General features: G+C 41.3%; 1 protein-coding gene across 3 annotated transcripts in view; it reads left to right on the top strand.

Annotated features, from left to right (window-relative positions):
- The window catches only part of LOC142662066 (branched-chain-amino-acid aminotransferase, cytosolic-like), a 43,702-nt gene extending 31,213 nt beyond the window's left edge, over positions 1–12,489 (top strand). For all 3 annotated transcript variants that reach the window (XM_075839937.1, XM_075839935.1, XM_075839938.1), the window contains exons 5-11: positions 502–621; positions 1,713–1,876; positions 2,524–2,666; positions 6,813–6,898; positions 7,451–7,591; positions 9,319–9,393; positions 11,956–12,489. In XM_075839937.1, the coding sequence (XP_075696052.1) occupies positions 502–621; positions 1,713–1,876; positions 2,524–2,666; positions 6,813–6,898; positions 7,451–7,591; positions 9,319–9,393; positions 11,956–11,994 (768 nt within the window). In that variant the 3' untranslated portion in view covers positions 11,995–12,489. The remainder of the gene's footprint in view (positions 1–501; positions 622–1,712; positions 1,877–2,523; positions 2,667–6,812; positions 6,899–7,450; positions 7,592–9,318; positions 9,394–11,955) is intronic.
- The last annotated feature ends 340 nt before the right edge of the window (positions 12,490–12,829 follow it).

Raw genomic sequence — 12,829 nt, 5'->3', positions numbered from 1 at the left:
GCTACGGTCGTGTGCATGAGGCCTAAATCATTTCCGGTTCCTAAAAAGTCAGTTAAGAAGAACCTTTCATTGAGAAGCGAAGATTTTCTTCAATCTGTTGTATCCTCTACGATACTATAGTCATTTTAACCAGTACCAAGCACATATATCTGCTTTATTTGACTGTACCTGTGATTCAATACAAGAGTCTAACTATAGCTGTAGCAGACCACACCGGTGGAAAGTATTAGCTCGAAGGCCTAACACCAAAATAATATAATGGATTGTTTTTCCATCTTGCCGTGTGCATTATTCAAGATATAGACCTAAAAAAAAAAAAATGCACGTATAAACAGGTGGGGGGGGGGGGGGGGGGGTGATGATAATTCTGCAGTGTAAAGGCCTCGTCATTCCAATTGTCTTGTTCTTGTCTCATTGAAAGCCTCCTGCAATTTATTTTCCTTCATTGAAATGTATTGTGTTTTTTATGGAGGTGGTGTTTTATGTTTTGTTTTTTTCCAGTCCTTTGACAAGGCAGAACTTTTAGAGTGCCTGAGAAGACTTATTGATATTGACAGAGACTGGGTTCCTAAATCTACATCTGCAAGTCTCTATATTCGACCCACCTTTATTGGCACCGAGGTAGAGTTTGCTTTTACTCTTATGCATTTTATGTATTGTTTTTATAACTTGTATGGTTGTTGTGTGTGCAAAGCATATGGGATTTGTTACAACAAAGTTGCTGCACATTGTAAAGGACGACCCGTCACAAGTGTCACTATGGATGACGCATCAAATAACAGTAATTTGTAACTGCTACATAGGGGGCTATATGTCTTCTGCTGTATACATATAACCCAGTTAATCGTAAAATGTTTTGTTTTTTTCCTGTTTTTTAGATGTTCTATCTTTCACTATTGTAAACACAACCTTCTTTTTTTTTCCCCCCTTCTCTTTTATACTATAACCGTTTTGATCACAGGGAGGCTTGTTCTGTCAGTGTTATTTTCTTGTTTATCAGTCTTTTATATGTACGCTACTGTACTCTCAACAGAATCTATGCTATTTCTTGTAGTTTGAGCGCATGCAACTTTACTTTACCACCATACAATATTTTTCAACATTGTTGGAAAATCCTGTACAGTGAGAGATGCATAATGTAAAACTCATAGCGGGTAAGAGGTTGGGCCAGTTTATACCTGTCAAATCATTAGAATATAAGTAAGTTAAAGTCTCTGTGCACCTTTTTAATATCATTTTTAATAAAAATGTCTATCAGTGTAATTGGTTCCACTTTCAAAATACTTCTTTATTAATTATTTTTTTTACTTTTTGAGATACAGCTGCTCTGTATCCTGTATACAGCAGCTGTATCTAGTGCTGAAACCTGTATCTGTCAGGTCCGCGGGACTGACTGGTTCAGTGACAGTGGCTCCTGTGTGTCTCTGACCGTCAGAATCAAGCTGCTACCAATCACATCTAAGTTCACAACTTAGATGTGATCAATAACAGTTGGATCCGTACCGGCTTTCGCTGAACCCGTCAGTGCTGCAGACCTGACGGATTCAGGTCTTAACGCACGATACAGCTGCTCTATATACAGTATACAAAGCAGCTGTATCTCAAAAAGTAAAAATAATTTTTAATAAAGTGTTTTTAAAGTTGCACCAATCAAGCCTAATTCAACAGGAAAAACAGACTCTTTTTTTAATGAATCTGCGATCTTTTTGCAGCCATCACTTGGAGTCACAAAGTCCAACCATGCATTATTGTATGTAATCATTGGGCCTGTAGGACCATACTTTCCAGGAGGCGGTTTTACTCCAGTTTCACTTTTGGCAGATCCAAAATACGTGCGTGCCTGGAATGGGGGAGTAGGAAACTACAAACTGGGTGGGTAAGTAACCGCTTCTTCTATACTCATTTACTGTTTAATATTGTACATTGTGGTGGTATGTGTGTGTGTGTGTGTGTGTGTGTATATATATATATATATATATAATTTTATGATGCATGTTCTTGAGTAAACAGCTCTGTATTTCTGTATTTCGCTTTACAAGGAATACCCTATAATACCTCATTGAGAGCAGTCATAGGTTTTTACAGCTCCTATTTATTCATTTTTATTGTTGGAAGCACAGCTGAAAATGTAAAAATTTGCACAAGATTTTTATGATTGTGTGGAACAAAAAATCTGCACATTTTTACAAATTGCAAAAAATTCTGATTAACTTTACAGTAAAAAAAATTGTATGTGGGACGTCCATAGAGTGTTTACATTTTATTCTTTTGCTTTTAAGTTACTTTTATGTTAATTTTTTTTTAAATCGCTATTTTTCTTGTATGAATCCAAGGATCCTGGATCTATGTCCATTATGGCCTTACAATAGGGTCCGTCATTTGTACAGTTTAATGTATATACAAAAGACACCCTGCACTAGCTATAGCCATAATTGGTTTTGCAACTTCGACCGTGGACAGTTGTTTTTTTTTTTTTTATGTTTTATGCAATATGATATTTATGATACCTGAATATTTACACAGAAACTATGGGCCCACAATTTATGTGCAACACGAAGCAACAAAGGAAGGATGTCAGCAAGTACTATGGCTATACGGTGATGACCACCAAGTGACCGAAGCTGGTACCATGAACTTCTTCATGTACTGGATCAATGAGCAAGGAGGCAAGTTTTGTATTTGGATAAAACTATGATCTTCTGATATGACAGTCACATTGGTGGTGTCTACTTTTACCATGAGCTCTTAGAATGGAAAAAGCTGAGAATACAAGGGAAGGCACTCCACGATCAAAGATCTACTTATCTAGTCCCCCCGCTCTGGAGATCCATGCGGTCTTAATACAGGCGGCTCCTTCACCACCGCTGCAGGTACAGGTCCCGGGCAGTGACCCTGGCATTTAAGTGGTTTGACAGAAAGAGGTAGCTCACTCTGTTACCCAATGGCGGCCGGGGGTCACGTTCACTGTACATCAATGAGTGACAGAATGAGCTACCTGCTCGGCAGTTGGCAGTCTAATGAAAGCCCCCAGGCCTGCTATGACTGTATGGCCCATTAAACAGTGCCAGAGGCATGTCCTAATAGACTGCTTGTCAGTTATACGCTGGCAGGCAGTAATGCTTTGGTATACTGAGCTTACAAAAGCATTATATAAGTGATCAAAAGATCGGGACTAAAGCGGGACAAAATTTTTCAAATACAGTTAAGTTATTCAAAAATAAATTGCTCAGTACATAAAATAAAACAATTTTTCCATAAAAATAAGTTTTATTTTGTAACGGTGTAAAAAAAACAAACATATATATGATATCGCCGTGATCGTAAATACCCAAACAATAAAGTGAACACGTTATTTAAACCACAAAGTGAACGCCGTACAAAAAAACGGCACAATTTTTTTCCCCCAAACCCCCTAAAAAAACGTGTGCGGCTGAAATCTAAAACTAAAAAAAAAAAACGTTGGCAGCATAGCTGTTTTTTATCAACCCCCCCCCCCCCCACCCAAAAAAAGTTAGCAGTTATTCAATATGGTTGAACTAGATGGACATGTGTCTTTTTTCAGCCGTACTAACTATGTAATATAAATGTACCCAAAAATTCTGCCAATGAAAACTACAAATCATCCCGCAAAAAATATAAATCCCTCATAGGGCTATGTTGACAGAAAGATAAAAAGTTATGACTCTTGGAATGCGAAAGTGAAAAAACAAAAAAGAATGCTGGTCATTAAAGGTGTTTTCCCAAGAAGGACATTTGTGACATACACATACATGTCAGACAAATGCAGGTCCCACCTCTGCGACCTGCACCTATCTCTAGAACGGTGTCCACTAAACCCCGTTCCAGCTTTTTGTACTCGTGCTGCCTCCCGGCAACTTACTGATTACATGGTCGGGAGTTACGGAACTCGCTGAGCTATGCTGGTTCCTTAACTCCCATAGAACTGAATAGTAGTTACGGAAACAACGTAGCTCGCGTGCTACGCTGCTTCCATAACTGCCATTCATTACTACGGGAGTTACAGAAACCGCGTAGCTCAGCGAGCTACTCTGTTTTCTTCTTCATGGTCAGAAATCACACGCTTCAGCCGTAACACAGAGCGGTAGAACAGGGTTTAGGGGGCCCCGTTCTAGAGATAGGTGCGTGTCCCAGAGGTGGGACCCTCCTCTATCTGACATTTATGACATATCCTGTGGATATGTCATAAATGTCCTTCATGTGAAAACCCATTTAAAGGGAACCTGTCACCAGCATTTCACCTATTAAATCAGCAATACCTGGTGGAAGTGGGTGAAAAATTATTTTTGTGTAACCTTACCTTTATAGGACGAGTGTCGCGAATTTTTTTTTTTTTATATCAATTTGCTTTTAGTGTTTTATTAAAACATTTTTTATTTATTTGTGTGTTTGTGTTTTTTACTTTTTTTATTTTTTCACTTTTTCTTGTCTATGGGGGCTGCCATTTTTTTTCCATCTCTGTATGTGTCGATTAACGACACATACAGACATGGATATACGGCACATACAGCCCCATAGTCCATCCACTATGCTGTACGCCGTCTGTGTGGGAACGGCGCATGCGCCGCTCCCACACAGTCCAAATTGAAGGTCTTTGGCCGAGCGACGTCCGGCGCCATTTTCTTGTGGACCGAAAGCCGCGGCCGGACAGTAAGATTACTACTTCCGGTCGTGGCTTCCGGACTTGTGCACTTGGAGCGGAGGGAGCGGCGGCGGCAGGAGCAGGTAAGTTATTTCTGTGTATGTACGTGTTTTACTGTGTGTTTACTAGTGTATGTTAACCTACTACACTGTGTATTAGCTCAAAAAATGGCGACACACAGTGTAGGAGGTTTGACCGTTCAATCCCCTCGTTTCTCCCGGCACTAGCCAGGATAAAGGAGGGGGGGATTCTGAGAGCTCACTAGAGCGAGTGAGTTTTCTCAAATTTTGCAGCATAAAGCAATGTGGTTGCTTTACCACATGCCAATGCTGCAATTTTGGGAATTGTTCCATCTAGTGACCAGCACTGGGAAATGTTATAAATTAGAATCTAATCTATAATATTTCCTGGCTCGTGAAAAAATTAAAAAAATTAGAACAATGTTTAATCACTTATACACTAACAATGTACACTAATTGTTTAACTAAAAAAAAAACGACACATTACCTTTAAGTATTCTCTGTACCTTTTTAGTATTCAATTTTTTAGTGTTCCTGTTACATACAGTATGCTAATAAACATAAAAGAGCCATATCTTCATTCCTCAAGCCTTTCTGAGTAAACTTTTGATTGACCGCTTATAGCCTCCCCCCAGCACACACGAAATCCTGTGTTTGCGGATCAATGTCCTGTTCTGATGCGTGCGCACAATAGGACACCATAGCGGCGCATGCGCAGTAATTAGATTTGGGGCCCGGACGATAGCAGGGAAGGGTATCGGACCATACATGACTGGCGTATGCGCTATCTTAGACAAGATTTTGGCGTTCATGGTGGGCCAGTTTTCATCTTCATAAGAAGAGGAACGAACGAGACTGCCAGATTATTACCATAAAAGGTGTGAAATGTTTGCAGACCGTTATTTACGGTCGGAGGAGGAGTTTAGGAGAGGAGATAACGCCAATGAAATTTTGACTGCAGTGGCATCGAGGGGGTGAGGGGAGTTCAATAGGTGAAATGCTGGTGACAGGTTCCCTTTAAGACTAAAATAAGCCTGGTCACTAAGAGGATAAACTGCAGGTAATTTTTGATGAACCATAGCCTTTTGAAGGGGTTATCTCAACTTGACAAGCTCTTCTCAAAAGTGTGCTGCCAGCCACCAATCCTCTGATTGCCACAGATTTGGACCTGAAACCCCTGATGATCCGTCAATATCACCGGGGGAAGCGGCAGCAGGAAAAATTATTTTACAGCGTTAATTCAAATGCTCTTCACTCTGGCTAAGCGGAGAACCCCCTGCTCTATGTGCCTATATGCACTAATAGAGAATATGGGACAGTCCCTTTTAAGTTTACAGTTCTGTATTTACACATTCAAAAGTCCTACGAATAGAAAAATAAAAATAATGCTTTCTGTGTGTGTGGTAGAGAACGCACATCTTATTGTAACACAATAGTGATAACACAGATCTTTGGTTATTCGTTTCCCTATAATGTTTAAAGGGGCCGTCCGCTTTTAATTTTTTTAATTTGTTGATTTTATAGAATAGGAAATCATACAGTTTTCTAATATCCATGTGTTAGAAATTCTGCTCATATACCTTTCTCATAGTGCACGAGGCCCCTGTCGCAGTAGAATGGTATAGTCCATAGATTAGTCCTGTGTAGTGCATCAGGCTAATGGATTACCACTAAACATGGCGTCCGTCATGATTCTAGCATTGAGTTAGGCACAGGGTACATGACCTACATACATAGAAGACTCATCCATGGGCTAAGTGAATAGGAGTAATGGTGGAATAATGATGAACAGCTACTTCACTTTGTGTGTCTTTACTTGTGTAAATAGCTTTTTCCGGAAAGCCGATGTATCGGAGTACAGGCTCATAGATTTTCGATTAAGTCCGTACTCTGATACATTTATTTCCGGAAAAATCCAAACAGACAAGAAGTGGCTGAGCGATCACACGAGCGCTTCTGCCGTTTTTTTTGGTTTTTTTTGCGATTGGTGGGGGTCTCCTTGCTCGGACCGCCACCAATCAAAACTTCTGACATGTCACTATGAAATGTCAGAAGCTGGTCAAACGTTTAGTTACCCTTTTAATGTATTTTGCGACTATTTTTAGTAATGTTTTTTTTCCATCTCTTTGTAGAGAAAGAACTTGTGACTCCACCACTCAGCGGTTTAATCCTCCCTGGAGTGACCAGACAAAGTTTGCTGGATCTGGCACAACAATGGGTTAGTTTAAGATCTACAGGTGACATTTCAGAATTTCACTACATTGTAATAAATGAAAAGTAAGAAAGTGTCTTGATCATGTCAGTAGATACTTCATTAGCTACAGATGCTAAGCTTAGAAAATTGGGGGGGGGGGTAAGGTTCAATGCTTCATAAGTGGATGGTCCGGTCTGCCGCCTCTCCCACTGATACTAAAAGGGGCTGCGCTGTTGGCTAATGCACTTCAACCCTTTTTGGTGTTTGTTAGAAATTCCCATAAATTAGAATATCTGTTGCAGTGCTGGAAAAAAATAGATTTTTAGCAGCGAAGAATTGACTTGAATCATAAATTACCACCATAGTGAATGGGAGATACAGGGACAGCCAAGTGAGCAGGCACCCCTGTTCTTGGAATGGGTGATGGTCCCAGAGGTCCGATCTGTGCCAATCAGACATTTATAGTGTATTACAATAATATGCCATCAATATCTATAGTAGGAAAGTAATAATTTGCTAAAATGCCAGTCTTGTGAGTGCGCACTTTTATATCCTTTTCTGTATTGTCTCCTGCAGGGTGAATTTAAGGTCTCAGAACGTACATTTACAATGGCTGATGTGGTCAAAGGGCTACAAGAGAACAGAGTGAAAGAGATCTTCGGCGCAGGGACAGCCTGTGTGGTTTGCCCTGTTAATCGGATATTTTATAACAGAGAAGTGAGTTCTGCATGCGTGTGCTAATAGACACACAGACATAGAGAATGTAAAATACATGTATACAGTGAAATTCATTTAATTTGGCACTTATTTCCAGCCCAGAGTTGCAATATAATGTGCAATTTTACAAGACCAGACGGACAGAGCATGGTTATAGTAGTATATTTTCTGTGTTTTCATTTTTTTTTTAGGCTGTATCCTGAAGAGGAGTACCAATAACGTAGAATATTTGATAGTCTAGTCCCAATGATGATGGATTACAGTAAAGCTGCCACATTGAACATGCTGTGCGATCTGCGGGCAGCATGCTATAGAGCAGGAGGAACTGAGTAGATTGATGTACAGCTTTGTGGGAAAAGATTCAGTATAATAAATTTATTGATTGAAATAATTTCTCATTCTGGGTTTAAAAGTCCCACCCAGCGGACGGTCCCACCCAGTGATTGACAGCTATCTCTCTAGTCACACACCAGGAAGGCTGTCAATCGTTGAGTAGGACCACCCACTGGACTCCTTAGCCCAGAATGAGCATGGATTTAAATGAATGAAATTCACGCTATCCTATATTTTTCTGTACAAAACTGTATTTTCCATTCTTCTCATCTTCTCCTTCTCTATAACCTGCTGCGCGGCAGATTGGACTACATGATCGGCTTGATAGGTTCCCTAGGACTGTGTGTGTTTTTGCAGAAATTTTAGACTTTGAACCTTTCATGTCGCTAGCTTATTATTTTAGTATTTTTTTCCCACACTTGTTTGCAGAACACTTCTAGATTCTGTGTTCATCTTGCATGTGCAACATTATTTAGATCTATCCAGCAATTTCGGAGGACGGACAGCCATTCCAAAACCCTTAGTATTTGTTTTTTGAAGTACTTTAGGATTGATTTGGAAGTATGTTTAGGATTGTTGTAATGTCCATCTTCTTTTAGCTTCGTTTTTGTCACGGTCTGACCATAAACATGACTATTTATTCCGACTCCACCATAAACATGTACGCCCAGCTCCGTCAAGCATGCTATTTTATTTCAATGGGGAGAGTGGAATAATCTGCTGACAGACACCTTTGGTAGCGGCTTATCTCCCACAGAAACAAAGGATCGGGCATGTTAAAATCCAACATGCCTGATCGTTTTCCCCCAACATCTGTAATCGGAGAGTCGGGAGACCCCATACACATTAGATTGTCATGGAGGATTAGATTGTCGTAGGCGGAGTTTTAACTAATGTGCATGACCAACTTTACACTGACCACATAAATACATAGTATATAAGTAGGGGTTACCAAGGTGCATGTATGGGGCCCTCCAAAACATTTCTAGTGTTTCCTGCAATATACGTGCAATGTGGGTAACTGCCTTGATTCTACTCTATAGAAGGGTCAAAAGTAATCCCTCAAAATTGGCCGTCCGCCTAAGGCTGGGATCACACACACAGATTTGATGCTACTGGACACAAAAGAAAGGAGATGCATCAGTCTTTTCTTTATACCTTTTCTTCCTTTTGGATCCCTATTCTGGCTTTGGCTAAAAAAAATAGAGCCAAAAACTTCATCAAAACTGTGTGTGAGATCCTGGCCTTAAAGGGAAAATCTGCCGCAGAGTTCCTTCTATGTCCTCCACGTTTTATGAATGTATGGCAAGCTTTATTACACGGTATATGTTCTGCAAGACTATATTCCTCTTTTTACTTGATTGATATAGGTGTACTTTTTTTACTTTTTTCAGAATTACCTCATACCAACTATGGATAATGGACCTGACCTGGCCAAACGCTTCTTGAAAGAGCTCACAGACATTCAGGTATGTTTCTTTACACACATTTCTAATGCTCTGCAGAAGCAGGTCGTGTCCTGCCCAGATTCTTCTCTAGTGCCCTCCCAGCAGGCAGGGAAGGAACACTCCATATTTATAACATTGTAGATGACAAACACTTGCAAACTCTTAGAAGCCAAATTCTTGCAATATCTGCTGTCAAAATTCAATTGCAGCGCTCTATTGAAGGTTATCCTTGTTCTCCTGTTAAAGGTACTTAGATTGATAACTCTGGGATTCCTCTTATTTGCTCTCCTCCACATCTTGGTTTCCCCCCTTCTTTTTCAAACAGTGGGCTATATTCTGGACAATTATTTTATAGAAACTCTTTGTGAATGTAATAAGTGAATATTTACATCCCCCCCGGATGAGACCAGCTGACAATACACAGACGAGTCACATTATTATGACCACCTCCTACTTTTGACGTCGGCAGCGTGTAGCCCATGAAGGAAGTGATGTGTCGTGGGCCGGCTTGGTGGGTATATAAGGTGTATGATAGGCTGTCTGAGCACAAATTACTCATTGTTGCCATGGGTGAAAGAGGCGATTTATCAGAGTTGCAAAAAGGCATGATTATTGGTTTTCAGGCCAAGGTTGGCAGTATTTGTCAAACCGCGCAGTTTGTGAACTGTTCCCGTGCTGCTGTGGTGAAAGTGTATTGTGAGTGGGCAAACGGCACCATTGGAAATAACTGACGTTAAAACTGCGGAGCAGCACGTGCCATTGATGTGAGAGGCAACTGACCGCTACATAGGTGTGCGAGGGCCGAAGGACACGCTACAGTGGAGCAGCTCACTGCAAATCAACCAGGGGGCTACCAGATGTGTGTCTAAAACAGCAGTTTAGCAAACCCTACTGTGTATGGAGCTCCGAAGCAGACGGATGGTCACTGCTGCTATGTTAACAAAGGTGCATCGGAAAAGAAGGCTTCAATTTGCACGGCAGTATCGGATTTGGACCACCGATGATTGGCAAAGGGTTGCCTTCTCCGATGAGTCACATTTTCTGCTTCAACGAACGCATGGACGTTGGCGTGCCAGTGACAAACATTAGAGAACAAACATTAGAGCACAAACACCCTGCAACCATTGCTGGAAGAACACAAGCTGGTGGCGGCAGCGTTATGGTCTGGGGAATTTTTTCTTGCCATTCTCTGGGCCCACTCATCACGCGCGAGGCACTCTGCACTGATTAGGGTATGAATCCATCGTTGCAGATCACGTCACCCATACATGCTGTTTGTTATCCCTGGGGCAAATGGAATCTTCCAGCAAGACAATGCGACATGTCACACGGCTAGAAATGTCTGACAGTGGTTGGAAGAGCACAACCAAGAATTCCAAGTAGTTCCCTGGCCCCCTGATTCGCCAAGCTTAAACCCAATAGAGCATCTGTGGGAGCACCTCGATCGTCTTGTCCGCTCTATGGATCTTCCCCCACGCACCCTCTAGCACATATGGGACGCACTGCAGTCCGCATAGCTCCAGATACCTGAGACCACCTACCAGCACCTTATTGAGTCACTCCCAGCCCGTCTAGCTGCTGTCCGTGCTGCACACGGCGGTTACTCTGGATATTAGCTGCTGGTCATAATAATGTGATTTGACAGTGTAGTTGTTAAATATTAGGATCTGTGTGTTTTCTGTGGACGTCCTCGTGGTACCCTTATGGTTCTATCTTTGCTTCCTCTCGATTAACAGGTGGAAGCAAAGTTCTAAAATGTAAACCTACCCCTTTCCACATCCTCTACTCTGATTAAACTTGATGGACATGTGTCTTTTTTTTCCAACCCTACTAACTAAAATTTTACCTACATCCAACAAAACACGCATCAGTTTAAATACTGTCACCAAGTCAGACGTGTTATTGCCCCCTCTGTAAGTGCAGCATAAAGAGAAAAAATAAGTATCTGTGACCTTGTACTGGGTGCTTGATACCATCTTCCTCTCCCTCGGAGCTGGGGTGGGAATTGCAGTTGGCATTTATAAATGTACTACCCTACTACATCTAAAGTTCTCCACTTCTAGAGGTTTTCCACTTTCTGACAACTGATGACGTATCCTCCGGATAGGTCACCAGTATATGATCAGTGTGTGTCAGACACCCGGACCCCGCACTGTTCCGCCACTCCGGTTGACTCCGTGCATCAGATGTTTGGAACGGTATGCAGTAGGTGGAGCCGGGAGCAGAACTGCAGCTTGGCCGCTATTCTTTGACCGGAGCCAACTGTTTCCGCCAATATTGTCCGGTGCACAGAGGCAGCCGGAGTGGCGGTTCGGGATGCGGTCCGGGTGTCGGACACGCACCGATCATATACTGATGACCTGGTGGATAGGTCATCAGTTGTCAGAACGTGGAAAACCCCTTTAAGTACGACGATAGGACAGTGGCTTTGTCCTCTCTTACTAAGCAGGGGGTCTTAGCTGGTTTATAAGTTTTTTACAAGATTTTTTTCTTCATTTTCCCTCATAGACTGACAATACAAGTCTGATTATAATAATTTTTGTGTACAGTCATAACACAATCCTTTTTTTTTTCATCCCGTAGTATGGCCGCACTTCCAATGACTGGATGTACCTTGTGTGATACGGATGAGATGTTGCTAAGACCTGTTCATTCCAAAGCATCACAATAATCAACCTCTTGGATTTTATTTATGTGTTTTTACTTTATAAGAAAATTTATAGTCTTGGTGATCATCAAGAAACGGTTAAACAAGAGTGTCTACCTCCAGCGTTGCAGTCTCTTCATCCTTCATTTTATAGTCCTTCAACATGATGAACAAGTGGCCTCTTGTATTTCGATGTATTAAATTGTATTATGAGATTATTTTCTTAGATGAACTAGAAATTGTGTGTGACTGTAGAGCAGTAGAGGCTATGATCGTGGTGCAGGCTTTGTTTTCTACGTTCTGTAGTTTACGTGCATGGGCGTTGCTACAGGAATACAACTTCAATAGATCTTCCTCGGTGCTGCAACGCACAAGGCTCTCTGTTCTCCCAGCAATATGATAAAGAACTGACCTCTTCTCAGTCTTATTTACACCATGCTATTAAACTGCGCAAGTCACTTTTAATGGTATCCTGTATGTTCTGACTCTTCCTTGTGTTTTTATCTATGCAAGCATTGAAAGATGCTAACTCACAAATGAACAGTAGAGGGAGCACCTATAATACTTTGCGTATGAACGGTCATAGGCTTCGTTCACATCTGCTTTGTGACATCCGTTCTAGCGGATCTGTTGAAATGAAAAAAAAACAAAACAGACAGACTGACTAATGCCAGACTGAATGCAACGGAAGGTAAAATATGTTTGTTTTTGACGGATCAGTTTACCGGATCCGTCAAAAAAAACTGACCCTTTTCTTTCCGTCAGTTTGTCATCCGTTCTAGTCTGCGCATGTGCAGAAAAAAAAACAGG

This window comes from Rhinoderma darwinii, chromosome 10, assembly GCF_050947455.1.
Source record: "Rhinoderma darwinii isolate aRhiDar2 chromosome 10, aRhiDar2.hap1, whole genome shotgun sequence".
In the NCBI taxonomy this organism is placed as follows: domain Eukaryota; kingdom Metazoa; phylum Chordata; class Amphibia; order Anura; family Rhinodermatidae; genus Rhinoderma; species Rhinoderma darwinii.
Note: the sequence above shows the minus strand (reverse complement) of the source record. Positions and strands in the feature narration are given on the sequence as shown.